Below are 26,419 nucleotides of genomic sequence, written 5' to 3'. Positions count from 1 at the left end.
CATTGCTCGGACTCCTCTTGCACGAAGAAAATAGTATTGGTTTCCAAACCTCACACATTTTACACATCATGACATCGGCAGAGAACGTTTTGGAACAAAGAGGATTTCACCTTCCAGACAAACGCCGATGGAGCCGCCTAACATCTCCACCACCTGTACTTTTAAAATAATATGTCACAATCCCGTCCATAATCACGAAACCCCGCAGCTGGAAACATGACTCCACCACGAATACAACTAACCATACGCATGTATTCCGAAGCACCACAAATGAAACATGATTCCAGGTGTTACCAAAAGTCAGCATCCTGTCCTTACCAGAGGACCAGTTATACACATGCACAGACAAGACTGAATAATGATGACATGTATAAACATGTAAACAAATGGTAAAGATGGCAACAGGGTAATTGCGTCAGACATACTTTTCTCGACGAGAATACCTACAAAACCTTTTAAGTCAATTAATATCTGTTCAAACAACCTTACGACAAATAATAACGTAGCAACCAGTGAAAGGAATTGGCTATTTAATGGCCATCGAGCTGACATCATACTTCATCGATATACCTAAAGCTGAAGTTGAAACCTTTCATAATCCCATAGATTCGGAGGCCGCGCCTAGTGGTTAAAGCGTTCGCTCGTCACGCCGAAGACCTGGGTTCGATTCCTACATGGGCACAATATGTAGTTTCCATTTCTGGTGGCCCCTGCCGATATTGTTGGAATATTGCTAAAAGCGTCGTAAAACCATATAATTAACATTCACTCATAGATTCGGAACTTGTATGGTCGCTTCCATACCTCGGTGCTCATTAAGATATAGACCATACGAAATGTACAGTTAAGGGGCTTGATTATGAATTGTGTAATTATTGACTGATAGACAGTTATGATTACTCAGTTGATAAGGACGCTTTGTCATTGATATGTGAAATTACAGAACTGCTATTAACGGGTAAGATAACAGTATGGAAAATACTGCAGCAGTGGTTTTTCAAGAAATAACACGGTTAGCAGTAAAACATCGTCACTAAGATTTGATCACGTTTCAGCCCGGATATGAATCGGCTGTCTGCATTATATTCAGCAGCTTCAACGGCAGCTCTTAATACCGTATTGTTGAGTCTGCGTTGGGAAATATGGCAGACAGTGGTGATTCTTAGTCGGATAGTTATCGCCACATTGATGTATTTTCACTTTACAAGTATTAGCACATATCGAGCAGGCCTTCGTCAATTAATACTCGCGATATTTCGTGATTCTGTCTCTGATTCTGTTGGTGCGTCAAAAGGATGGAAAATATGACTGGCCTGAGACTGTGGGGTAGCCTTGTGGTTAAAGCGTTGGCACGTCAAGTCGAAGGCACGGGGTTGATTCCCCACATGTACCAAGATATTAGAGGTGTCATGATGAACATGTAGTATCATGTACCAAGATTAGAGGTGTCATGATGACCATGCAGTATCATGAAACAACATTAGAGGTGTTATGATGACTAAGTAGTATCATGTACCAACATTAGAGGTGTCACGATGACCATGCAGTATCATGTACCCACATTAGAGGTGTCATGAAGAACATATAGTACCATGTACCAACATTAGAGGTGACATGATGACCATGCAGTATCATGTACCCACATTAGAGGTGTCATGAAGAACATATAGTACCATGTAACAACATTAGAGGTGTTATGATGACTACAGTATCATAAAAATTTTCAATGATTAGAGGTGTCACTGATGACTCATGCAGTATCATGTACCAACATTATAGGTAGGTGTCATGATGACCATGCAGTATCACGTACCAACATTAGAGGCGTCTTGATGACCATGCAGTATCATGTACCAACATTAGAGGCGTCATGATGACCATGCAGTATCATGTACCAACATTTGAGATGTCATGATGAACATATAGTATCATGTACCAACATTAGAGGAGTCATGATGAGCATGTAGTATCATGTAACCACATTAGAGGTGTCATGATGAACATGTAGTATCATGTACCGAGACTAGAGGTGTTATGGTGACCGTGTAGTACCATGTACCAATATAAGAGGTGTCATGATGAGCATGTAGTATCATGTACCGACATTAGTGGTGTCATGATGAAGATATATTACCATGTACCAACATTAGAGGTGTCATGGATGATCATCTAGTATCATGGTACCAACATTAGAGAAGCCAGCGATGAATATGCAGTATCATGTTCCAAGATTAGAGGTGTCATATAATGAATATGTAGTATCATGTACCAACATTAAAAGTGTCAAGATGATCATATAGTATCATGTACCAACATTAGAGGTGCCTTTCATGATGAGCATGTAGCATCATGTAACCACACATAAGAGGTGTCATGATGAAGATATATTACCATGTACCAACATTAGAGGTGTGTCACGATGATCATTCTAGACGCATGTACCAACATTAGAGGGGTGACATGATGACCATGTAGAACCATGTACCAACATTAGAGTGTGTCAGCATGAACACGTAAATCCCTGTTTGCACCAGCATTAGAGGTGTCATGATGACCATGTAGTGTCATGTACCATAATTAGAGGTGTCATGATGAACATGTGGCATCATGTACCAACATTAGAGAGGAGTCATGATGATCATGTAGTACCATGTACCAACATTAGAGGTGTCATGATGAACATGTAGTCCCTTGTAAATTAAAGCAGTAGAGGTGCTCATGATGATTCATGGAAAATAATGTCCCCACAATTAGAGGTGTCATGGATGAACATGTAGTATCATGTACTCAACATTAGAGGAGTCATGATGATCATGTAGCAATTCGTACCAACATTAGGAGGTGGCCATGATGAACATGTAGTCCTCCTTTGTACCAGCAGTAGAGGTGTCAAGGATGACCATGTAGTGTCATAGTCCCACAATTAGAGGTGTCAAGTGATGAACATGTAGTATCAAGGTACCAACATTAGAGGGCTCATGATGAACATGTAGTATCATGAACCAACATTAGGAGGTAAGCCATGGGATGAACATGTAGTACCATGTACCGACATTAGAGGTGTCAAGATGAACATGTAGTATCATAAAATAAACATTGAGGAAGAAGCCATGATGAACATGTAGTATCATGTACCATGACAATAGAGGGTATCATGATGAACATGCAGCATCATGAACCAACATTAGAGGTGAAGTCAGCGATAAACACGTAGTAACATGTACCAACATTAGAGGTGTCATGATGAACATGTAGTATCATGTACCGACATTAGAGGTGTCATGATGAATTACGTGGTATCATGAACTAACATTAGAGGAGGTCATGATGATCATGTAGTCCCTTGTTCAAAGCATTAAAGGTGTCATGATGATCATGTAGTACCATGTACCACAGATGATTAGAGGGGTGCTCATTGATGAACATGTAGTATCATGGTACCACAACATCAGAGGCAAGCCAAGTGATGAACATGTAGTAACATTAAACTACCCCCTGAAGCCAACCCCACCCCCACCCCACCACCCCCGGCAAACATGCAATACCGACTTACTTTTTAATTTGTTGAAAATATCATATGATGCACAGTCTTTAGTACATAATGATAATGTATAATGAGGGAAAACTAAGTGCGAGAAGTCCTCGAAAAAGCTGACAATTTAGTAAAATCTTTATCACAGACAGTGCATTAGAAGATATCGGCCCTTTGATGAGAATAGTTATACCAACAATGCCAGGTCGACATTGTATTCATTCCACTAAAAGGAAAAACGCAACTGGTCGTGCATACTAACATTATGCGATACTTTATATAGCTCTTTGACCCGACCACGTCATCCTGTCACATGTTGTGAGCGTGCTCCCTTGTATCGCGTGCAGGTTTTATTTATTTCTTTAAGTGCGTTTCCTAGAAACTGTATAGGGGTTATTACTATTTTCACTTCTGTTTGTCACCATAAATCGTTCAAGCTTAGCGACTTAAATACAAAGCATTTGCTGATGGACAAGGAAGGGAACGTTCTTTGTGTGTTTAAATAATATATGGCTGTTCTTTCTAGAACATATCAAAGGCATTACCTAATGTGAGTGCCACCGTACATCCCAAACAGTTTATAACCCGTCACACATTGTTTTGGAAACATTTGACAAGTCGGACAAGTATGAACCAGGGAGAACTTGGCGGATCTCCTACAAACTCTTTGAGCTTTTTGATTGTAAAGTCATGTACATTCAATGAACGACATAGGTCATAAGATAACAGCGGTATATGTTATTTCTATTGTAGTTCTACAGACGCACATCCATACGCTCTCCCATCCTGGCGTTCCAATAACCTGTTGAAGGAGTAAGCGCATACCTAAAACGTTCTTGTTCCCTTTATAAAGAAGTTGCGCAACCACGCATTTCCTTCTCTTGCATCGCGCATAAATTCTACAAACCTATTTCAAAGCCACTTCTATTATATAAGCTCCCGCACTTCGGTACTTATTTGCAGTTTTGTAATATTTACTCATTTCAGTAAAGTCTGTGTCCTTCTGAAGTACGCAAGAAATTAGCTCTGAAACAATTGGGATGGTGCTGTCAACGCGCTGATGAAGGCATCATGGGCAATCAGGGTGGAGGTACCTGCCGTCATGGTTAAAGAAGTTCTGTCAAATCCGTTCCGAGATATCTTGATTTACACTGCCGGTGATCTTCTACTTCAATTACGAGGCCATCAAATTTGTCCGAACGAGGAACGAAGGAGAAAATCCTGATAAAACAATATAATTCAAGTTTCATATATTCAAAATTCTATAAGAAGAAGATTCCAAACCACAGATGGATATGTATAACGCTGAAAACAGGACATGTCATCCATGAAGAGAACACAACAGTTATCAGTATGTCACTTTGTGGCTTGTTTTGATACTTCTCTGCTCAACAGTAAACATTGATCTTCTCCATCGTTGCCTGTGTTGTATTATATAGTATGACCAGAAATTATTGAGAATTTTAGGAATATGTTTAATTGATTTCTAGTATAAACAACCTTGACCAGCTATCAAGTACTTGGTTTCATTCTCCGAGAGACAACCCGTTAATCCTTTTCATTAGTTTGTAAAGAGTTCTCCTCTTGTTTACTTGCTAGCAGACGACATTTCCAGTGATCCTCAGTATTGATGATTTAGAAGAGGAAGTTGATTTTAGAGTATTATAACAAGCACATTCAGATCAGCTAAAGTGATTTCAAGTAGAGCAGGCATCCCTTTGTCCACTGTGTATCGTGTTTTGAAAAAATATTGCAAATGGATATATGGCATTGAGCACCAGGGAGGCAGGTAGGCTCCAGAAATTGACTGTCGGTGACAGGTGGTGGCTTGGTATTCTTGTTTCTAAAACAAACGAAGTTTAGAAAACTTACGGCTGGATATGATTGATAGAGGAACTGTGGCTGTCTGTAAGGAGACAATTAGAACTGAGCCGCATGCAATGGGTTATAGAAAAGTAGAGGAATTCCATCAACGATCATGAAACCGAACAAAAGGAGCGAAGTTTGAACTGGTGCTTACAGCAGAAATTTTAACTGGGACAATGTGATTTTCTTAGATGAAAAGTTCTGTGTACCTGTTTCCTAATACACTGAAATTCTGGTCCAAACAAACTGAAAACCTTTGTATCAGCGCCCAAAGTACAGTCCGAAATTTAACGTGTGGGTGGCATTTCAGTGTTAGGGGCAATGCCCCTCTGTGTATTTGAAGGAATATGAACAGTGAGCGGTACACAGATATTCTCGAGGGACATTTACTTCCATCTGCTCACGTGTTCTATAGAAAGTTTTGGATTTTCCAGCAGGGACAACGACCCAAAACATTGTTCAAAGCATTCACAGCCCTGGTTTCCTGACCCAAAATATGATGACATTACTAGATTGGCCAAGCCTTACAGCCCTGACCTTTAATCCAATAGAAAAATGTTTAGGTGACCAAATGAAGGAAAGTGTCAATAAGAAAAATCTGACAAATATTGCTGAAATTAAAGAAGAGGTGGTCCGATATTGGGACAGCATGGGCCACGACTTTCTAACTTCTTTGATCAGTAGCATGCCCCGCCGCATTGAAGCCTGCATTGCTGTCCATGGTGACTTTGACAAAATACTCAACTTCTTCACCTGTCTTTGAATATGGAGTTATGTTCTGCTAATGATCACATTTAATACGTGAGTAATGAGTGAAAAACCAATACAACTTTAAATTCTAAATAATTTCTGGTTGTACTGTATATTCGATACACCGTGTCAATGTTTTGTGTATCTAATGGTGCATCTGAACCGCAAACAATAGCATGCTGGAAACAGTAGCACAACAGATGTACATATTGATCGAGTTAAGCCTGAACTGAACTATACAAATTAAACCAAAAATGAGAATATCTAGCTGAAAGGTATAGGGTATTTCATGTTAAAGCATTTGTATAAGTAACTGCTTTCATGTTTGATGTTCTTCATAATCTATACACCTGATATAATGTATATATGACACAATGCTAAACTTAACAGTGGTTTTGCCTTTAACGGTTTTAAATCACAAAAGGCAACCTGAGATGACGTGAAATAGGTTTAAACGCTGTTCTCAAGATTATTGAGTCCATATAGGAGTGTGTACAAAAAAAAATGTGCGCCTATGTACCTTTGCATGTGCGTATGTACTCCTTGTATTTGTGTGTGTGAATGCATGTGTGTGTGTGTGCTGTTAACACTGGTCCGGACTTATACATCCGTAGATAACTCATCTAACCATACTGAGATACCAAGCCACAGTTTACCATGGACACGCCACTCACACACAGTATACTATCTCCGGTCAGACCAATTCTTATTTATCCTCTTATTTGGAGCTACGACTATGATAAGAACAAGTTTATCAATCTTCTAAGTCAGTTAGTTTGATGGTGCTAGGGTTGAACCACTGGAATTGCCGCCGTCCAAGCAGGCGTTCTATCCACTAGACCATGAGGGTGCTCGTCCACAAGGAATAACCTGGTGACTGTGTGCGGAACCCAACGAAGAGAAGGCTATCGATGACTTGGAGACCTTACGCGCGCTCCCCGACATGATGTATTATGTCTTTCCCGACTTGATGTGTCTCGTGACGAAAAGCTACCGACTTGGAGATATTATGTGCGCCTTCCCGACTTGATGACGTGTATTTCACGCACGTTAGAAAGCTAAAAGAAAACATGTTACAACCTCTGTCAGTGAAGTGTGAAAATATTCACGTTAAATTGATAATTTCAGAACGTGTTATGAGGGACACAATGACACCATGTGTCTCCATACTATCTCTTATCCAAAATGTTGGTACTTGTATGATTACACAGATATCCCAACTTGAAGCAAGTAGGCTACTGTTGGAAGCAAGTGGTTTACATCATCAAGGCCTGTGATGTTGTGATCACGGTGCTTCAACTAATAACCGCTCTACAGGCACCTTTGGCTTTGAAGTTATCTGCGTTTCGAACCGAATGTTTCCACATGCATATAGCAAGCCGAGGGCCAACGTATGGAACTGTATATAACGCAGTGGAACTGTATATAACGTATCTAGCAACACCTACTTCTGTCTTCGTTACAGCTAGGTGGCCAGGTGTGACGATGAGCTGTGTTAGGCTGATGTTCGTCTTTGCGGTTGCCTCCTTAATGTCACCAAGTGTCTCCGGGAATCTAGATGTCTGGAAACAAAGTCTGAAGACCATTGAAGTCTCGTCTAGAGATCCGAAAGGACAACCGATCATCTCACGGACACATGTTCCTTATGTAACTATCACACTTGGGCCGGTGCAAGTGCATGACCTAGATGATGCCAACCAAATTCTGAAATTAGGGTTCTTTGTAGCCCTTGTCTGGACGGACGCATCTCTGACGTAGAATCCCTCGGATTACTCAGGTATAGACCGAGTTGAACTTGCAGTGCAGGAGCTATGGGCCCCTACTGTGATTCTGGCGAATAAGGCCTCTGGTGATGGCCCCTTGCAGACATCAAGGCCTGTCACATTAACATATGATGGTCGTCTTTTGTGGCGGAATGCAATGACAGTATCTGTCCTGTGCAAAACAGATCTGAGAAAATACCCATTCGACAGTAAGATCTGACCAATGTTGTTTTCTTCAGGAGTGGGATACAAGGTCACCCTAGAACCAGAAATCACTGTGGGCGGTGACGGCTTGAACCTGCAAACCAATGGGGAATGGGAGACTGTAAACATTACATCGGCTAAAGCAACTTATGCAGAAGGAGAACCTTACGAGCTAGCCACATTCTACATACATCTGTCCAGGAAGTACTTGTTCCACGTCTTGAACATGTACTCCCTGGTAGCAGCAATAAAGGTGTCTTGATGGACATATAGTCCCTGGTTCCAGCATTAGAGGTGTCATGATGAACATGTAGTCCCTGGTACCAACATTAGAGGTGTCATGATGGACATGTAGTCCCTGGTACCAACATTAGAGGTGTCATCACGAACATGTAGTCCCTGGTACCAACATTAGAGGTGTCATGATGAACATGTAGTCCCTGGTACCAACATTAGAGGTGTCATGATGAGCATGTAGTCCCTGACACAAACATAAGAGGTGTCATGATGAACATTTAGTCCCTTGTACCAACATTTGAGGTGTAATGGTGAACATGTAGTCCCTTGTACCAACATTAGAGGTGTCATGATGGACATGTACTCCCTGGTACCAACATTAGAGGTGTCATGATGGACATGTAGTCCCTTGTACCAACATTAGAATGGTCATGATGGACATGTAGTCCCTTGTACCAATATTAGAGGTGTCATGGTGAACATGTAGTCCCTTGTACCAATATTAGAGGTGTCATGATGAACATGTAGTATCATATACCAACATTAGAGGTGTCATGATGGACATGTAGTCCCTGGTAGCAGCATTAGAGGTGTCATGATGGACATGTAGTCCCTGGTTCCAGCATTCGAGGTGTCATGATGAACATGTAGTCCCTGGTTCCAGCATTGGTACCAACATTAGAGGTGTCATGATGAACATGTAGTCCCTGGTACCAATATTAGAGGTGTCATGATGGACATGATGGACATGTAGTCCCTTTGTACCAACATTAGTCACCATTGTCATGAAACATGTAGTCCCTGGTACCAACATTAGAGGTGTCATGAGGTGTCATGAACATGTAGTCCCCCTGGTACCAACATTAGAGGTGCCGCGATGAGCATGTAGTCCCTTGGAGGTGCCATGATGAACAAACATAAGGTAGGTGTCATGATGGACATGTACTCCCTGGTAGTAGTAGACAAGAGGTCTCATGATGGACATGTAGTCCCTGGTTCCAGCATTCGAGGTGTCACATGGATGATGTAGTCCCTGGTTCCATTCGAGGTGGGCCGCGATGGACCTGTAGTCCCTCGTACCAAACATACATAAGATGTGTCAGCCATGATGAACATGTAGTCCCTGGTACCAACATTAGAGGTGCCACGATAACTATGTAGTCCTGCAAATTAACATAAGAGGTAAGTCATGATTGAACAGGAGTCCCTGTGCACTGGACATTAGAGGTGTCAAGATGAACATTTAGTCCCTGTACCAACATTTGAGGTGTCATGAGAACATGTAGTCCCTTGTACCAATATTAGAGGTGCTCATGGGACAATATGTAGTATCATATACCCCAACACTAGAGGTGTCATGATGAATATGTAACCCTTTGTACCAAATGGATTAGAGGTGTCATGATGAACATGTAACCCCTTTGTACCAACATTAGAGGTAATGTTGTAACATGTAGCCTGGGAGGCCCAGTGATTAGAGGTATTTGGCCATATGTACTCCCTGGAATTAAACATTAGAGGGGTGTCATGATGGGAGCATGTAATCCCTTTGTACTAACATTGAGGTGCTCATGATGAACAGGTACTCCTGGTACAAAGATTAGAGGTGTCATGATGGACATGTAGTCCCTTGCACCAAACATTAGAATGGTCAGTGATGGACATGCAGTCCCTAAACACATTATTAGAGGGGTCAGGCAGAACATGTAGTCTCTTTGTAAATTCAATATTAGAGGTGTTGCGATGAACATGTAGTATCATATACCAAACATTAGAGGTGTCATGATGGACATGTAATTCCTGGTAGCAGCATTAGGAGGGGTGTCATGATGGACATGTAGTCCCTGGTTCCAGCATTCGAGGTGTCATGATGAACATGTAGTTCCTGGTTCCAGCATTCGAGGTGTCATGATGAACATGTAGTCCCTGGTACCAATATTAGGTGTCATGATGGACATGTAGTCCCTGGTACCAACATTAGAGGTGTCATGAATGACCATGGCGTAGTCCCTGGTACCAACATAAGAGGTGTCATGGATGAACAGATTTAGTCCCTGGTACCAACATTAGAGGTGTCATGATGAGCATGTAGTCCCCGTGTACAAACAATATTAGAGGCTGCGATGATGACATGTAGTCCCTGGTAGCAGCATAAGAGGTGCTCATGATGGACATGTAGTCCCTGGTTCCAGCATTCGAGGTGTCATGATGGACATGTAGTCCCTGGTTCCAGCATTCGAGGTGTCATGATGGACATGTAGTCCCTGGTACCAACATTAGAGGTGTCATCACGAACATGTAGTCCCTGGTACCAACATTAGAGGTGCCAAGATGAACATGTAGTCCCTGGTACCAACATTAGAGGTGTCATGATGAACATGTAGTCCCTGTTACCAACATTAGAGGTGTCAAGATGAACATTTAGTCCCTTGTACCAACATTTGAGGTGTCATGGTGAACATGTAGTCCCTTGTACAAATATTAGAGGTGTCATGATGAACATGTAGTATCATATACCAACATAAGGGGTGTCATGATGAACATGTAACCCCTTGTACCAACATTAGAGGTGTCATGATGAACATGTAACCACTTGTACCAACATTAGAGGTGTAATGATGAACATGTAGTCCCTGGTACCAGCATTAGAGGTATCATGATGGACATGTACTTCCTGGTACCAGCATTAGAGGTGTCATGAAGAACATGTAGTCCATGGTACCAACATGAGAGGTGTCATGATGGACATGTAATCCCTTGTACCAACATTAGAGGTGTCATGATGGACATGTACTCCCTGGTACCAACATTAGAGGTGTCATGATGGACATGTAGTCCCTTGTACCAACATAAGAGGTGTCATGATGGACATGTAGTCCCTTGTACCAATATTAGAGGTGTCATGGTGAACATGTAGTCCCTTGTACCAATATTAGAGGTGTCATGATGAACATGTAGTATCATATACCAACATTAGAGGTGTCATGATGAACATGTAACCCCTTGTACCAACATTAGAGGTGTCATGATGAACATGTAACCCCTTGTACCAACATTAGAGGTGTAATGATGAACATGTAGTCCCTGGTACCAGCATTAGAGGTATCATGATGGACATGTACTCCCTGGTACCAGCATTAGAGGTGTCATGATGAACATGTACTCCCTGGTACCAGCATTAGAGGTGTCATGATGAACATGTAGTCCCTTGTACCAATATTAGAGGTGTCATGATGGACATGAAGTCCCTTGTACCAACATTAGAGGTGTCATGATGGACCTGCAGTCCTTTGTACCAACATTAGAGGTGTCATGATGGACATGTAGTCCCTTGTACCAACATTACAGGTGTCATGATGGACATGAATCTTGTACCAACATTAGAGGTGTCATGATGGACATGTAGTCCCCTGTACGAACATTAGAGGTGTCGTGATGAACGTGTAGTAACTTGTACCAACATCAGAGGTGTCATGATCAACATGTAGTCCCTTTGACCAACATAAGAGGTGTCATGTTGAAAATGTAGTCCCTTGTACCAACATTAAAGATGTCAATTTGAGCATTCATTTTCTTGTACCGACATTAGAGGTATGTAACCTTAAACTATTTTGAAACTTTCTCGTAGGCGTTTGTTCGTAGGAAGCCACGATAGGCATTGCATACGGGTATACAAAAGTGGGTTGACAATAGCTAAACAAAAAATGTTTCTGTTCACATCCAACATCCCTGTTTATGAGTGTCCCGCTCCCGGCAAACATGCAATACAGACTAATCAATATTTTATTGAAAATATCATATGAAACACAGTTTTGGCCAGTATGGTAATAAATGCATATGAAGGAAGATTAGGTGGGATGTCATCCAAAAGCAGACAATTTAGTAAAATCTTATCACACACAGTGCCACATGATCTCGGCCCTCTGAGGAGGACAATGTCAGGTCGACATTGTGTTCATTTCACTAAAAGAAAACCGAAACTGGACGCACACAGTATTTTGATACGTATAACGTTGAATTCGGCCATTCCGTCACATGCTGTGGGCGTGTCCTTGTATGACGCATGTTTTATTGATTGCATTGGGTGCGTTTCGTAGAAATTGTAAGGGATCATTCCTATTTTCACTTTCTGTTTGTCAACATACATCGTTCAAGCCAGCGACTTTAAACACAAAGCATTTGCTGATCGACAAGGAAGGGAGCATTGTTGGTATGTTGGAATACATATGCATTTTCTTTTAGAATCTATAAAAAAAGCCTTGCCTTTAGACTTCAGTTGTGTTATTGTTTGTTGAGGAAAGGACTAAATGAAGTAATGATATTTTCTGTGTTTCAGGAGCTAAGACATGGCAACCATTACCTTTTACCACTACACGAACGAGTCGGGGAAGGACGCTATCCTCAGGGAGAAACTAATACGCCAAAGTGATGGAAGAAGTGATGCCCGGCATGGGACAGGTATGTCACAAATAATAAAAAAATATATATGCCTACACATTTTACCACACAATCTAGTAAAACACAAACATTCTGTAAATCAAGCTAAGGTCGATCTCTGAATAATCGGGTCTGAACCAGATAACCCAGTGATTGACATCATGAACATCTTTTTATGTAATTGGGATTCGGTGACATCCATCACATAAAGCAACTAGTCTGACGACCACATTAGTTGCCTATTACGACAAGCATGGACTGACGGAGATCAAGTTTAACTCGGTCAATCAGTTGGTGTCGTTATACTGGTGATCAGTATGTCATCTGTACAGTTCTGATATCTTAATGTGTTACATCCTAATTATTTTGGAAACATCTTGACATTTTATAACAAGCGGACAAGTATGAAGTCGTACGAGAAAATGGCAGATTCTTATAAACTTTTTATCTTTTTGATTGCAAGTCATGTATATCTAAGAACGACATAAGTCATACGATAACAAAGGTGGTATGTTATTACTATCGTAGTTCCAACATGTACATACGTATGTATGTATGTATGTATGTATGTATGTATGTATGTATGTATGTATGTATGTATGTATGTATGTATGTATGTATGTATGTATGTATGTATGTATGTATGTATGTATGTATGTATGTATGTATGTATGTATGTATGTGATAACCTGTAGAAGGAGTGATCGTATACTCCAAAACGTTGTGTTCCCCTTAATAAAGAAACTGACATCCATGCATTCTCTATTGTATCCGTATAAATTCTACTACTGCCTTTCAAAGACTACAGGATTGTGCAGGTGTCGTAACATTTTTTCCAAACAATGCCTAGAATCCTTGCACCAGTACTTTCGCAAACCTACTTCTGTTATATAAGCTCCCGCGTTTCTGTACTCATTTGCATTTTTTTGCAATAGTTACTCATTCCAGTGTAATTCTTTGTAGGTGTGTACGGAACAAGTCTGTCTCCTTCTGAAGGACGCAATAAAATAGCCTGGAACAACTATGATGGTATTGCCAACCGTCACAAGAGCATGCAGATGAGGGCGTCATGGGCAATCAAGATGGAGCTACCACGGTCCATGGTTCTAGTAGTTGATTCAACGCGAGACATCTTGCTTTACACTGGCGGTGACCTTGTACTTGTACCTGGCAATTACGAGGTCATCGAGGTTGCCTGAGCAAGGAGAAAACCGCGATTTTGATAACGTTATTTAAAGTTCCTAATATTCAAAATTTTGCAAGAAGATTCAAGCCACAGATGTGTGAGAACAGATGACTATGTATGCATGATGTTGAAATCAGGACATGTCGTCACTGCAGACAACATTATCAGTATGTCACTTTCTGTCTTATTTTGTCACTTCACTCAGCAGTAAACATTGATCTATTGTCTGTGTTGCATTATTTATTTGATACACCGTGTCAATGTTTTGTACATATCTAATTGTGCATCTGTATGTTAAACCTGATCGGTTACACTGTTCTGACAACTGGAACTATACTAAGTACACAAACATGAGAATACTTTGTTCCAAAGGGTACAGGGTATCTGATGTTCTGATTTGTATAAATTACTAATTTCCTGTTTGATGTGGTGCATAATCTCCACCTGATATAATGCATATATGAAACCATGTTAAACTTCACCGTGTCTACTTCATGGCTTCGTGGTTTTAAATCAAAGAAGACGGCCTAGATGATCAGTTGTGACGCCTGTCGTGACTAAGGCTTTTGAGCCAATATGACAAGATTGGGTGAAATAGGGTTAAACGTTGTTTTCAAGATTATTGAGCTCATAAATTTGTGTGTACGTTTGTGTACGTGCGTGTCTCTCTCTCTCTCTCTCTCTCTCTCTCTCTCTCTCTCTCTCTCTCTCTCTCTCTCTCTCTCTCTCTCTCTCTCTCTCTCTCTCTCTCTCTCTCTCTCTCTCTCTCTCTCTCTCTCTCTCTCTCTCTCTCTCTGTGTATGTATGTGTACGTGCGATCGTGTGTGTGTATGCTGTTAGTACTAGTCCGAACGTTCTATCCACTAGACCGTGAGGGTGCTCGTCCACAAGGAATAACTTTGTGACTGGACCTGAGAAAGGGAAGGCTATCGATGATGATTTGGAGATATTACGTGCGCTTCCCGACTTGTATATTTCGCGCACGTGAAAACATGTCACAACTTCTATAAATGAAGTTTGAAAATATTCACGTTCAATTGATCATTTGGGAACGTGTTATGAGGGAGACAATTACACCATGTGTATCTCCATGCTGTCTCTTATCCAAAATGTTGGTACTCGGATGATCACACAGAGATTCCAACTTAACGCAAGTACAGCTGGAAGCAAGTGTTTTACATCCTCAAGGCCTGCGGTGTTGTGAGCCGGGGATCACGGTGCTTCAACTAATAACCGCGCTGCACCCATCCATGTCATTGTAGACACTTGTGTGTCTACTCCAATGTTTACACATATCCATATAACAAACGGAAAGCCAATCTTCAAAGATATTGTTTATCTTACTTTGGCATCCTAAACCTAGGAACGCCCACTTCCTGTACTGGGCATCATGCAACATTAGTTGTTTGGTAGATACACTCTCTCTGTTACGTTATTGTCAATGTATATTTTGAGTTGCCATGGTGATTGAAGATGTTTATCAGCATACTGGATTGACAAATCAGAACTGAAATCGAATAACTCCCGAGAATAATGGCACAGAGGTTTCAATGTTTAAACTACACTTTCAGGTGCGTGTATGCCATTCCGTTGTCATGACGTATATGTCAATCCAACTGAATCCATATTCTTTGAAACTGAAAATGGAGAGAGGGAAAACGCAGCATTTAGCAGCCCCCAGACTACTGTTCAGACAAACGCTTAGTCTCGGAAAATATAAAGTTTTGAGGGAAACATATAACTGTGTTATGAGCTCTGAGATACAGAAGTGAGTTAGTGAGTTTGATAATAACAGGTCCTGAACTAGAGAAAGTCTTTATATAAGTGTATCTACATTATTGATGATATTTTTTCAATTTCCAATTTACTTTGAGGTCGGTTAACCAGGACGGCGACATGGCCAGAGCCAGTGTTGCAGCAATCCTCTTAGTCTGTATTCAATTTATGTGCATTAACGGTGTTTACCATACCTGCCAGATAGACATTCTGTTTGTCACCTAGGCGCGAGATGCACTGGCCTCACCATATAATGTCGATAACGATTAACGTTGCAGCTAGTTTTTGTACACATTTGATTCCGTCCTGCGCGGCATGAAAGTGCTGATAAGCTGTGGTTCATGTTATTAATCAGTAATTGGAAACAGTATTTCCGCTGTAATATGCTTGTAGACGTATTCACTCCCATTAAAAGTCGGATTCAGACATATGTCAACGTATGAATCTGTGCAGTGGAACTGTATATAACGTATCTAGCAACATCTACTTCTGTCTTCGTTAGTTACACAGCCAGGTGGCCAGGTGTGACGATGAACTCTGTTAGGCTGATATTCGTCTTTGCGGCTGCCCTCCTAATGTCAACAAGTGTCTCCGGGAATCAAGATGACTTGAAACAGAGTCTGAAGAGACTGAAGACTCGTCTTGATCCGAAAGGACCTACCGATCGTCTTACGGACACAAGTTCCTTATGTGAGTATCACACTTGGACCGATGCAAGTGCATGATCTAGATGATGCCACCCACGTTTGTCTGGACGGACAACTCTCTGAAGTGGAATCCCTCGGTATCCCGGTATAGATCGAGTGGAACTTGCAGTGCAGGAGCTATGGACCCCTACGGTGATTCAGGCGAATAAGTCTTCGGGTGATGGCCCCTTGCAGACATCAATGCCTGTCACATTAACATATGATGGTCGTCTTTTCTGGCAGAATGCGATGACAGTATCTGTCCTTTGCAAAACAGATCTGAGAAAATACCCATTCGACAGTCAGATCTGTCCAGTGTTGTTTTCTTCAGGAGTGGGATACAAGATCACCCTAGAACCAGAAATCACTGTGGGCGGTGACGGCTTGAACCTGCAAACCAATGGGGAATGGGAGGCTGTAAACATTACATCGGCTAAAGCAACTTTTGTGCATGAAGCCACTTACCATCTAGCCACATTCTACACTCATCTGTCCAGGAAGTACTTGTTCCACGTCTTGAACCTGGTTTTCCCAATGTGTCTTCAGTCTGCCCTCAACAGCTTCGTCTTTTTGTTGCCGGATATCTCGGGGGAGAAGATGGGTTTTGTCATGACCGTGTTTGTGTCGAACGCCCTTTTCCTCAGTGTAATCCACAACTCCACATCCTCAACTTCTGATTCTGTTTCCAGCCTCTCCATGCACCTCATCATGGTCCACATCCAAGGTTTTCTCGCCATCGCTGCCACCATCTTTGTCCAGAATGTCCACCACCGCCGCCAGAATGTCCAGGACAACGAAGACCCCCGAGGATGGAGACAGGTGAAGGTCACGCCTCAGGACGAAACTGACCGTGTCCCTTCCGGACAAGGAACTCGAGACGCTGACACTGTTACGACAAGGAAGGTGCCGCTGGACAGGATGTTAGATTGTATTTTCTTTGTATGCTTCACGTGTTTCGGCATTGGCAGTCTTCTGACTCTTTTATGTGCATGAGTGTTTGTCCCTAACTAGAAGAGCAGCAGCAAATGTAGCACACTACATTTTAATCCAGATGGTTGAAGAATTTTCAACAGAAAGAGGTGTACGTGTTTAAATCCATTCCAGGAGCTCTTGTTTGGAGTTGGCAGATGTTGGGATACAATTCAATAGGTCTGGGAAATTCTTCGATTGGGAAATGTGAACATAACTGTCAGATATTATTTCATAGATGTTGAAAGTGCAAGCTTTAACGATTCTGTGTTTGAAACCATGATTATCATACCTGAAGGAAAGATTCCTTTGTGGTAATTCCATCTATCACTAGTCTCCTCAATTATGTTACTACTTCACTTATTACAATACTCTTAAATAATACTGCTAATTTAAGTACAGGTATTCCCAATCGCCTCAAATATGGTAATATCGCAGATATTCCTAATCGCATCAAATATGCTGCTATCTCACTTATTTCAAGACCTCTTAATAATACTGATATCTCAGTTGTTCTTGATCTCCTCTAGTATGCTGGTATCCCACTTATTACTAGGCGCCTGGTTTTTCCGCTATCTTAGTTACTGCTAATCGCCTGAATCATACTAATATCTCGTCTATTCCGAATGCCACTTTCGCACTTGTTACTTGAAGGTATTCCTAATCACATCAAATATGCTACTATCGCACATCTTCCTAGACACCTGATTTTGACCGATAGCTCAATTATACTTAAGTTAAACTGCCATTTCAGTTATTTATAGACTTATGCTGCTGTTCCAACCCCCTTTTATTTGTTTGTTTCATGTTTTATATCCGTTAATTCTATCACTTATGATATTGCTAACGTTGGAGCTTATTGTGTTTAATCGTGTTCACTTTTGTGATATTTTGAAATTAATGTTTATTACATTTTCCTAATGCATTTCGACACGATATGTTGCACAATAATATTAACGTCAGTATCACCATTTTGACATTAACACACAATAAATCCAATCTACGAGTGCTTGGAGTAGTTATTTCTGTCACAATTGCTTTTTTGGAACTTTGATGCCTCTCCTACCACATTCATTGAGTTGATTCTTCAGAGGATTAAACCTGAATAAAACCACATTTCGAATTGGAACCCAAGATATCTTTTAAATAATTTGATCAATGACAACAGTTAAGCTGCTTTTTAAACTTGGCCTTTCTCCAGAAGATTACATTGGGCATTGTGTGAAATGACATGATATGAAATCTGTCTGAGCTTTGGAAACTTTGGACTTTTATTCTTTACCAACATAACTCATACCTACGGAAGCGTAGTAGGGCCACGGTGAAAATTGGAGATAGTAAGACCAAAATGTTTTTTCACCGTTGCCCTACTACGCTTCCGTACATACCTCATTTTTATGCTTCTTAAGAGAAATGCCCAGCTAGTGGATCCTGCTTGTGGCTCGATTTCTGCACCATGGTGGTTGGTCTGCCCTACAGCTGAACTGGGCGGGATCCTGTTGAATAAAAATACTTTATCTCACTGTGTTTAAATTCACAGTAATTAAGGAAATGAAAGCATTTTGTGTACAGACCAAATGTATGGAACTCACGTTTAGGACAAACAAATATTACTGCAAATACATTACTGTGTGTGGTAAACTAACGGTAGCCCTTAATGTGTGTGGTTGAATATATTTGAATATCATATGTACAATGGCTGAATGGTATGTTATAATCCTCGTGATCACATATCTTCAAGGGCTGTCTGATGAGTTCTGAGCAGAAGTCTTTTGATGTGGACATTACATGTTACATCCATAAAACACAGACACAGCTGAGCAAATTGTCAGTAAAGTCAGTAAGCAGGAGTATTGTGACTTTTAGATAATTGACAGACTTAAGGAACATACAGTGATCAGGTGCTTGAAGACAAAGGGCTTACTTAACACTGACACCAATACATAAAGCTATAAGTAAAACTTTGGGGAAGGGTGCCACTTCCAATACCACCCTTAAGAAGTAAGGAGTAAAGTTTAAGCGTAGCAGAGATAGCCTTGAAGCTCTGTCCTGGACGACCTGTGACGAAAGCAACAGCGGAAAGGGTCCCGAGAATCTGGTGTATGGTGATGACCGACCAACGGGTCCATTTCCCAGAAGAGAGGATATTCCATTGCACCTTGACCTCTTGCAATAAAGAAAGTGTCAGTATTGGTTTCCAAAACGTCACACATCTACAACTATGATAGAGAAGGGTCCTTGAAACGTTTTGACCATGCATTCACTTCTCAAGTCAAACGCCAATCACAACAGTGGAGTCATTTGACATCCCCACCACCTGAAGAAGATAGTTCCCATCAGCTGTAAAGGTTGTGGTATCCTGGTTCTGGGATGCCGAGGATGTTACATTCAGAAAGCAGACAATAAGCGCAACATTATATGCTGCCTTTTTGCGGGACTGATGGGATTACACTTATACGAATGATGTTCCTCCAGTACAATCCACAAGAAACTGATCAGAGAGGAGTGTGGCTTTGAGGATTTCTGCCTTCCTTGGTTGAAATAGTTCGCACATCCTTGTCAGAAGTGTACAAGTGTGGAAGGGAATTATGTTACAAAATATCTTATTTTAATGTCTATAGGTCAATCCTTCTATCCGGGGCTCAGAGCTTCGTTAGCTTCATGTGATCAGGGGATCAGGAGGTCATAATCCTGACACTTGGCTTGACAATAATTTCTGTACTTCTTAAAAATAATAGTGTCACAATCCCGTCCATAATCACATGAAACCTGTGCTGAAACATGACTCCAATTAATGAATACAACTAAATCATACGCATGTATTCCTGAAGCACCGCCAAACAGTCATGATTCCAGGTGTTGGCCAAAAGTCAGTGCATCCTGTCCTACCAGAGGGACCAGTTATACACATGCACAGACAAGGCGACTGAATAAATGACACATGTATAAACATGTAAACAAATGGTACAAGATAAATAGGTAATTGCGTCAGACATACTTTTTCTCGACGAGAATACCATAAAACCTTTGGAAGTTTTAATTAATCATCTGTTCAAACAACTTACAACAACAGCCGAAGTGGGTAAATCAGTGAAAAGAATTGGCTATTTGATGGCCACTGATGCAAATTATCATTGAGGTACACACAATAGGGGGTCGTGTTGAACATTATTTTGGTCTGTGTACCTCAATGATAATTGTGCTGAACTATGACATAGCGGGTCGTGTTGAACATTATTTTGGTCTGTGTACCTCAATGATAATTGTGCTGAACTATGACATAGGGGGTCGTGTTGAACATTATTTTGGTCTGTGTACCTCAATGATATAGGGGGTCGTGTTGAACATTATTCTGGTCTGTGTACCTCAATGATAATTGTGCTGAACTATGACATAGGGGGTCGTGTTAAACATTATTTTGGTCTGTGTACCTCAATGATAAATGTGCTGAACTTTGACATAGGGGGTCGTGTTAAACATTATTTTGGTCTGTGTACCTCAATGATAATTGTGCTGAACTATGACATAGGGGGTCGTGTTGAACATTATTCTGGTCTGTGTACCTCAATGAAAATTTGCTGAACTATGATACCTCTGTGAACTGTAGAAATTTAAATATCAGTGCAATGGTATGTTATGGCTTTGCCAGGTTTAGTAGAAACCGAGTCAGAATCTGGCAGTTTGAATCAAGAGAGCTACGTGCTGTTGTAAGACCACACCCCTCTTTTTATCCCTGAACTGGTATACATATTTCGGACAAAGAGCTAAGTTAAATTCAAGGTTGCGGTACTTCTTCTCATAGCAACATGACAATTGTCCTAAAGGTGCCTCCTCATGACGAATGTGAACCTTACTCTCTCCTCTCGGTGTTCACACATTACATTTGTTTGTCACAGATGCAGTAATTAAAGGCTGGGTTCAAACCTATACACAGATAGGGTGTGGTCTCTTTGCCTTGTCAAAGCTGTCCTTAGATGCAAAGCAATGTAGTATTTAAGTACATTCCATGAAATATCACAAAACTGACTCACCGGTTCAGGATGATATAAAGTCATAGTATAAAGAAGTATGCTGTTACGATTCACAGCAAAAATTAGGGACGCAGAGACATTTTGAAAATCTATTTCTCATTTATAAATCCAGATTTGAATTTCCCGCTGTGTCAGTCAGGTGGCCAGAGGAGGTGCGTTTCCATAGAAACAAGCCTTGAAGTGGGGAAATGTTTCATTCAGGGTTTCATATTTCAGGCAGGCTGGGAAAATGCCCCCCTCCCTCACTCCACTCACACCATGCTGTGCAGGGCTTGGGTTGTCCACTTATCTGATGCAAACCTCCAAAACCCCCGTGAGTTCCCAAATAGTCTCCCATTTGCTACCCCTCAGCGGTGAAGATGTTATCAGCCTGTGATTGACAAGGCTGTAACAGCTATGGGTGCCTGGCAAGACTCTGGCGATGTCAAAGGTTAACCTTGGAATTTACTACTAGAATAAACATGTGCCTTATAGTAAATGTCCAACAACCCTTTCACTTCATACTTTGATGACTAAAGAGATTAATTTGATTAGCATATACGAAACATCAAATTTTACTTATATTTTGAATATAAAATCTTCAGCAAAGAGATGTCAGCATCAGATAAGTGGACAACCCAAGCCCCCAACCTGTGTTTACAGGTTATTCATCAAAGGCAAAAGATGTTTACCAGTCGTTGTCAAGTTGGGATGGTAGGTGCTCAATGTGGGTATTTATGTCTGGTTAATGCAGTGACATCGTGTCTATATTGCACTTGCAAGCGGGACCATATAAGTGTAAATAGTATCCACTGGGCACACAAAGGGTCCTGTGTAAACTCAACTGACATCTTTCACACCAAAGTGTGACTAAGGTGGGTTACTTAGAAATACTAACCTGTATATATGGTATACTTTGCTGTACATAACCAACGCATACATACAAAACATATGGAGTCACGTGCATAAGGTATTTGCTCACACAAAAGACTTAGTGAGTGAATAAGTAAATACTCCTTAAAGGTGAGTCAGCAGTATTGCAGGTATTTGCGGCTAAGTTTGTAAGAATATATGACGAAACACCTAATTATATGTATGATTATATCAAAAGGGTGATATTTATCATCCAAAATGTCTACTGGTGGAACTACGGAATCATAAACGACACACTCTACTAAAACTTATTGTGTATGTAGCATATATGTGCGTATAATATACTATCACAAAAAAAAGGCATAGGTGTTTTGTATTTTTTAAAATCTATTAATTACCTATTGTGTTCAAACAATCGTCAAAATATGTAACAAAAGTGTTGATAACATGATTTTACACAATTGCACGAGTGAAAAGTCGATTTTACCTGAAAATGTTGATTTTGATGTGATTTTTTACAAAATTTAAAAAGGCATCGCCACAACGCAACAGAAATCACCTTCCAGTTGAAATTGTGCAGCAAAGAGCATGCACTGTCTGGCTATAAAAATCCAGATTACTTTCGCAAATCGGCATTCGTTTTGAAGGAGTTTCAAGGTCAAATCGCTACGCCACGTCTTGACGCTGCGACGCGGAACATCGCCATTGAAAGAATGTACGCTGGAGATTACCAATTTTCTATTGCCAGACGTCTGAATGTTAGTCTGAGCACGACATCACTGCTTGCAGCTCGTTACAACCAAACAAGTATAACAAATGACCGTCCCGGTACAGGCAGAACTCGAGTCACCACTGCACCCAAGATCGGTACATCCGGGTACTACATTTGCGTGATCGTACTGCCACGTGTGAGAGCACAGCAGCTAGGGTGCCTGGACTTCGGAGGATATCCGGTCAAACTGTACGGAACAGGTTGAGAGAGATTGGACTGAGAGCCAGGAGACCCGACGTCGGGACCATGCAACGTGGTCAACATCGAGATCAGCGTCTCCGTTATCTAAAATTATCCACTTGATTGTATAGACAGTACCTTCTTCTAAACTGATGTAAAAAATTCATATCTTAAAGTCTATTTGTGGACGAATAATACATGTTTGAAATACAGCATTTTCGCAACAGATTTCTGGGTTATGCGTTTCATTTTTGGAATAGTATATATTGTGAAGCGGTTGCAATGGTGTGTATGTCCGCCAACGTGACTTTCTATGGCCTGTATGAACAAACATAGCTCTTATTTTTTTTTAATTGTTCCCATAACTGAATACAAGCATATAAAGTAAAGCAATAAGTGTACATATGCATGATCAAAGTTCATTAAGAAATTATAATCCAATAAAGTTATTCAAGTTTGATTACAGATTAAGTCAGAGATTGAAAAGTGAGGATAAAGGAAACTTTATCAAAATTATTATTCCTTCTGGATATGAATTTTTCAACCTTGTAAGTGTCATTATAGAACAAACTTTATGGATAACAACTTCTTTTATTCGTGAGTGCGACGTTCGAAACAGATTCTTGTACCGTTCGAAACGTCGCACTCACGAATAAAAGAAGTTGTTGTCCACAAAGTTTGTTCTATATTGCACTTCCCAACTTCTAAAATGCCACTCAAAGAAACTTGTAAGTGTCTTTCAAATGTTTTAAGAAATTATTAACTTTTGGAATTATTTTCTTTAAAGTGCAAGTATATATAAATGTCTTTTAGCAGAATAGATTATATGATTTAGCAATGGCTTATTACCCAAAATTCCAAACCAAACCAAAGTCTTTGTTATTTCAAATTGCTGTATGTTTTGGATTATCCATTTTTCAAGTTCTTTCCAGAAGGTATTGGTTACATTACATTCCCAATATACATGACATAAAGTTTCACTATCCACATTACAAAAGCTAAATACTGTATTGTCAACAAATTTCATTTTCGAAAGCTCTTTTTTTTGTATCAATAATTCTTTGCAAAAATTAAAATTTAAAATCTAAAAGTTTTACATCTTTCAAACTGTTTCTGCAAACATTAAAAATCATACGCCAATCAAAATCAATATAATAAAAAAAGTTTCCCATTTTAGGCAAATATGAGGTTTAATATTGTCAGATAAGAGTTTATCATAAAATAATCTTTCAATAATCTTTCAATATTTTTTCAAATCCATAAAATCTTTATGAAGAAAGTTATTATCCAGATCATTGTTATGTATATTTCTGTATTGTTTTATGGTCCTTTTCCATGATTCAGGTATGATATGCAAAACATATCCGAGATTCATATATGTACCTCTAATATCAAATTTGAGCTTCAGATCTTCAAAAGACATAAAACCATCTTCATTACAAAGGTCCTTAGTTGTTAAAATTCCATTTGTAGCCCAATGCCTAATAAAGTGATTTGGGTTTTTGAAATTATCATCATGAAAAAAGGCCGGGCTTACACATGGTTTTGAAAATGAAAGTTGGGCAAGGCCTCAACACTAACTAAATATAAAGCTTTGCAACCTATCGGGCTTACACGAAAAAATTGTCTTGCTACGCGCCTGATGTGAAATTAAAGAATCACGTTATTGACGGATAAGATAACAGTTATGGAAAATATTGCAAGGGTTGATTTTCAAGAAATAATCATTTTGCTAGCAATAAACATCATCACTGAGATTTGATCACGTGTTTCAGCCCGGATATGGCTGCCTTGTATTATATTCAGCAGTCAATAGCAGTTTCAATACTGCATTGTTGAGTTCGTGTTGGGAAATATGGCAGACAGTGGTGATTCTTAGTCGGATAGTTATCGCCGCATTGATGTATTTTCACTTTACAAGTATTAGCACATATCGAGCAGGCTTCGTCAATTAATCCTCGCGATATTTCGTGATTCTGTTTCAAGTGTTGAAACTCAATGTCAGCACGTTGATGACACGTCAGGTCGTGCGTCAAAGGATGGAAATCATGACTGGCCTGAGACTGTGGGGTAGCCTAGTGGTTAAAGCGTAGAGTCGTCACGCCGTAAGGCGCGGGGTTGATTCCCCACATGGGTACAATGTGTGAAGTCCATTTTCTTGTGTCCCCGTCTTGATATCGCTGGAATATTGTTAAAAGCGGCGTAAGGCCATACTGACTCATCATGACTGGTCTGTGATATCGAATCCTTATTTGGACTTTATATTACCATGAACCTAAACTCGATAACACTCATTAGATGGCTAATAGTCCTTAATAGGCTGATCCTAGAGTGGATGTGCTTGTGATGCATTATAGCGCTGTCACTGATTTCGTATCCTTCACAAGAGTTGTTTGTGCGTGTGTGTGTGTGTGTTAATGATGGACAAGGCAGTCTGTGAATTTATTCTTGTTGATGTATCTATAATACAGAATTTAATTCCTCAGGACTGTGTGTGTGTGCGTGCGTGCGTATATGTGTGTTCTCCGACTGCAAGTGTGCCATTAAACTACTACCACACCCTGAAGACTCTGTGTGTGCAATTTGGTGTGCAACATTCAAGTCTATACATCATATACCATACATCTACATCGCGGGAGAGGACATTCTCTTTCCACATGACACAACTGACTGGTAGACGATGTCGGTCTTTTAATATTGACAAACAGCTGACTGTAAGACCTGGCTCTCGTAGGCGGCCCTCCGCTGTCGGGGATGATGTCGCAAGTGAGCCTGGTTCATGTGTGTACATGTTAAATGACGCCCCACTCAACAACATTCCTCTTGTGCAGTGACTGAGACAAACAGAGCAGGAAAACGATACCAGACTCTCTATAGGCTGGCTGAAGGGGAAGATCGCGCTCGTGGATGGTTTGGGTGGTTTAAATAGATTAGTGTGTGACCTGTCTTTAGCAACGTCATGTGTAGCCAACCGAATGATGTTACAGTCGTGATACCTGTGTCGCATACGGGTATACAAAAGTGTGCTGATGAGAACCTGAACAATAACTAAACAATCACTGTTTCTCTTCACATCCAAAATCCCTGTATATGAGTGTCCCGCTCCCGGCAAACATGCAATACAGACTAACTCTTATTTTATTGAAAATATCATATGAAGCACAATTATAGTCAGTAT

General features: G+C 40.5%; 1 protein-coding gene across 6 annotated transcripts; it reads left to right on the top strand.

Moving 5' to 3' along the window:
- The first annotated feature begins 3,984 nt into the window (after nucleotides 1–3,984).
- On the top strand, nucleotides 3,985–14,198 carry LOC124276440. 6 transcript variants are annotated; one of them, XM_046712092.1, is made up of 4 exons: nucleotides 3,985–4,024; nucleotides 12,689–12,810; nucleotides 13,753–13,979; nucleotides 14,028–14,198. In XM_046712092.1, exons 2-4 carry the CDS (start codon nucleotides 12,699–12,701, stop codon nucleotides 14,184–14,186), a joined length of 498 nt encoding a protein of 165 aa, XP_046568048.1. In that variant the 5' UTR covers nucleotides 3,985–4,024; nucleotides 12,689–12,698; the 3' UTR covers nucleotides 14,187–14,198. The 6 variants fall into 6 exon arrangements, with proteins under 6 accessions (XP_046568048.1, XP_046568049.1, XP_046568047.1 ...); XM_046712093.1 differs by lacking the exon at nucleotides 3,985–4,024 and adding an exon at nucleotides 12,396–12,454; XM_046712091.1 differs by lacking the exon at nucleotides 3,985–4,024 and adding an exon at nucleotides 12,472–12,562.
- The last annotated feature ends 12,221 nt before the right edge of the window (nucleotides 14,199–26,419 follow it).

This window comes from Haliotis rubra, unplaced genomic scaffold, assembly GCF_003918875.1.
Source record: "Haliotis rubra isolate DU_JTF1 unplaced genomic scaffold, ASM391887v1 Scf2091, whole genome shotgun sequence".
NCBI classification, from domain to species: domain Eukaryota; kingdom Metazoa; phylum Mollusca; class Gastropoda; order Lepetellida; family Haliotidae; genus Haliotis; species Haliotis rubra.
This window is presented reverse-complemented; position numbering and strand designations above follow the sequence as displayed.

Bases quoted from the DNA above. Each gene is read 5' to 3' on its own strand.
- LOC124276440 (XM_046712092.1), top strand. From the start codon at position 12,699: ATGGCAACCATTACCTTTTACCACTACACGAACGAGTCGGGGAAGGAC. The intron at 12,811-13,752 runs GTATGTCACAAA...AATTCTTTGTAG, and splicing joins TGATGCCCGGCATGGGACAG to GTGTGTACGGAACAAGTCTG. The intron at 13,980-14,027 runs GTTGCCTGAGCA...CGTTATTTAAAG, and splicing joins GCAATTACGAGGTCATCGAG to TTCCTAATATTCAAAATTTT.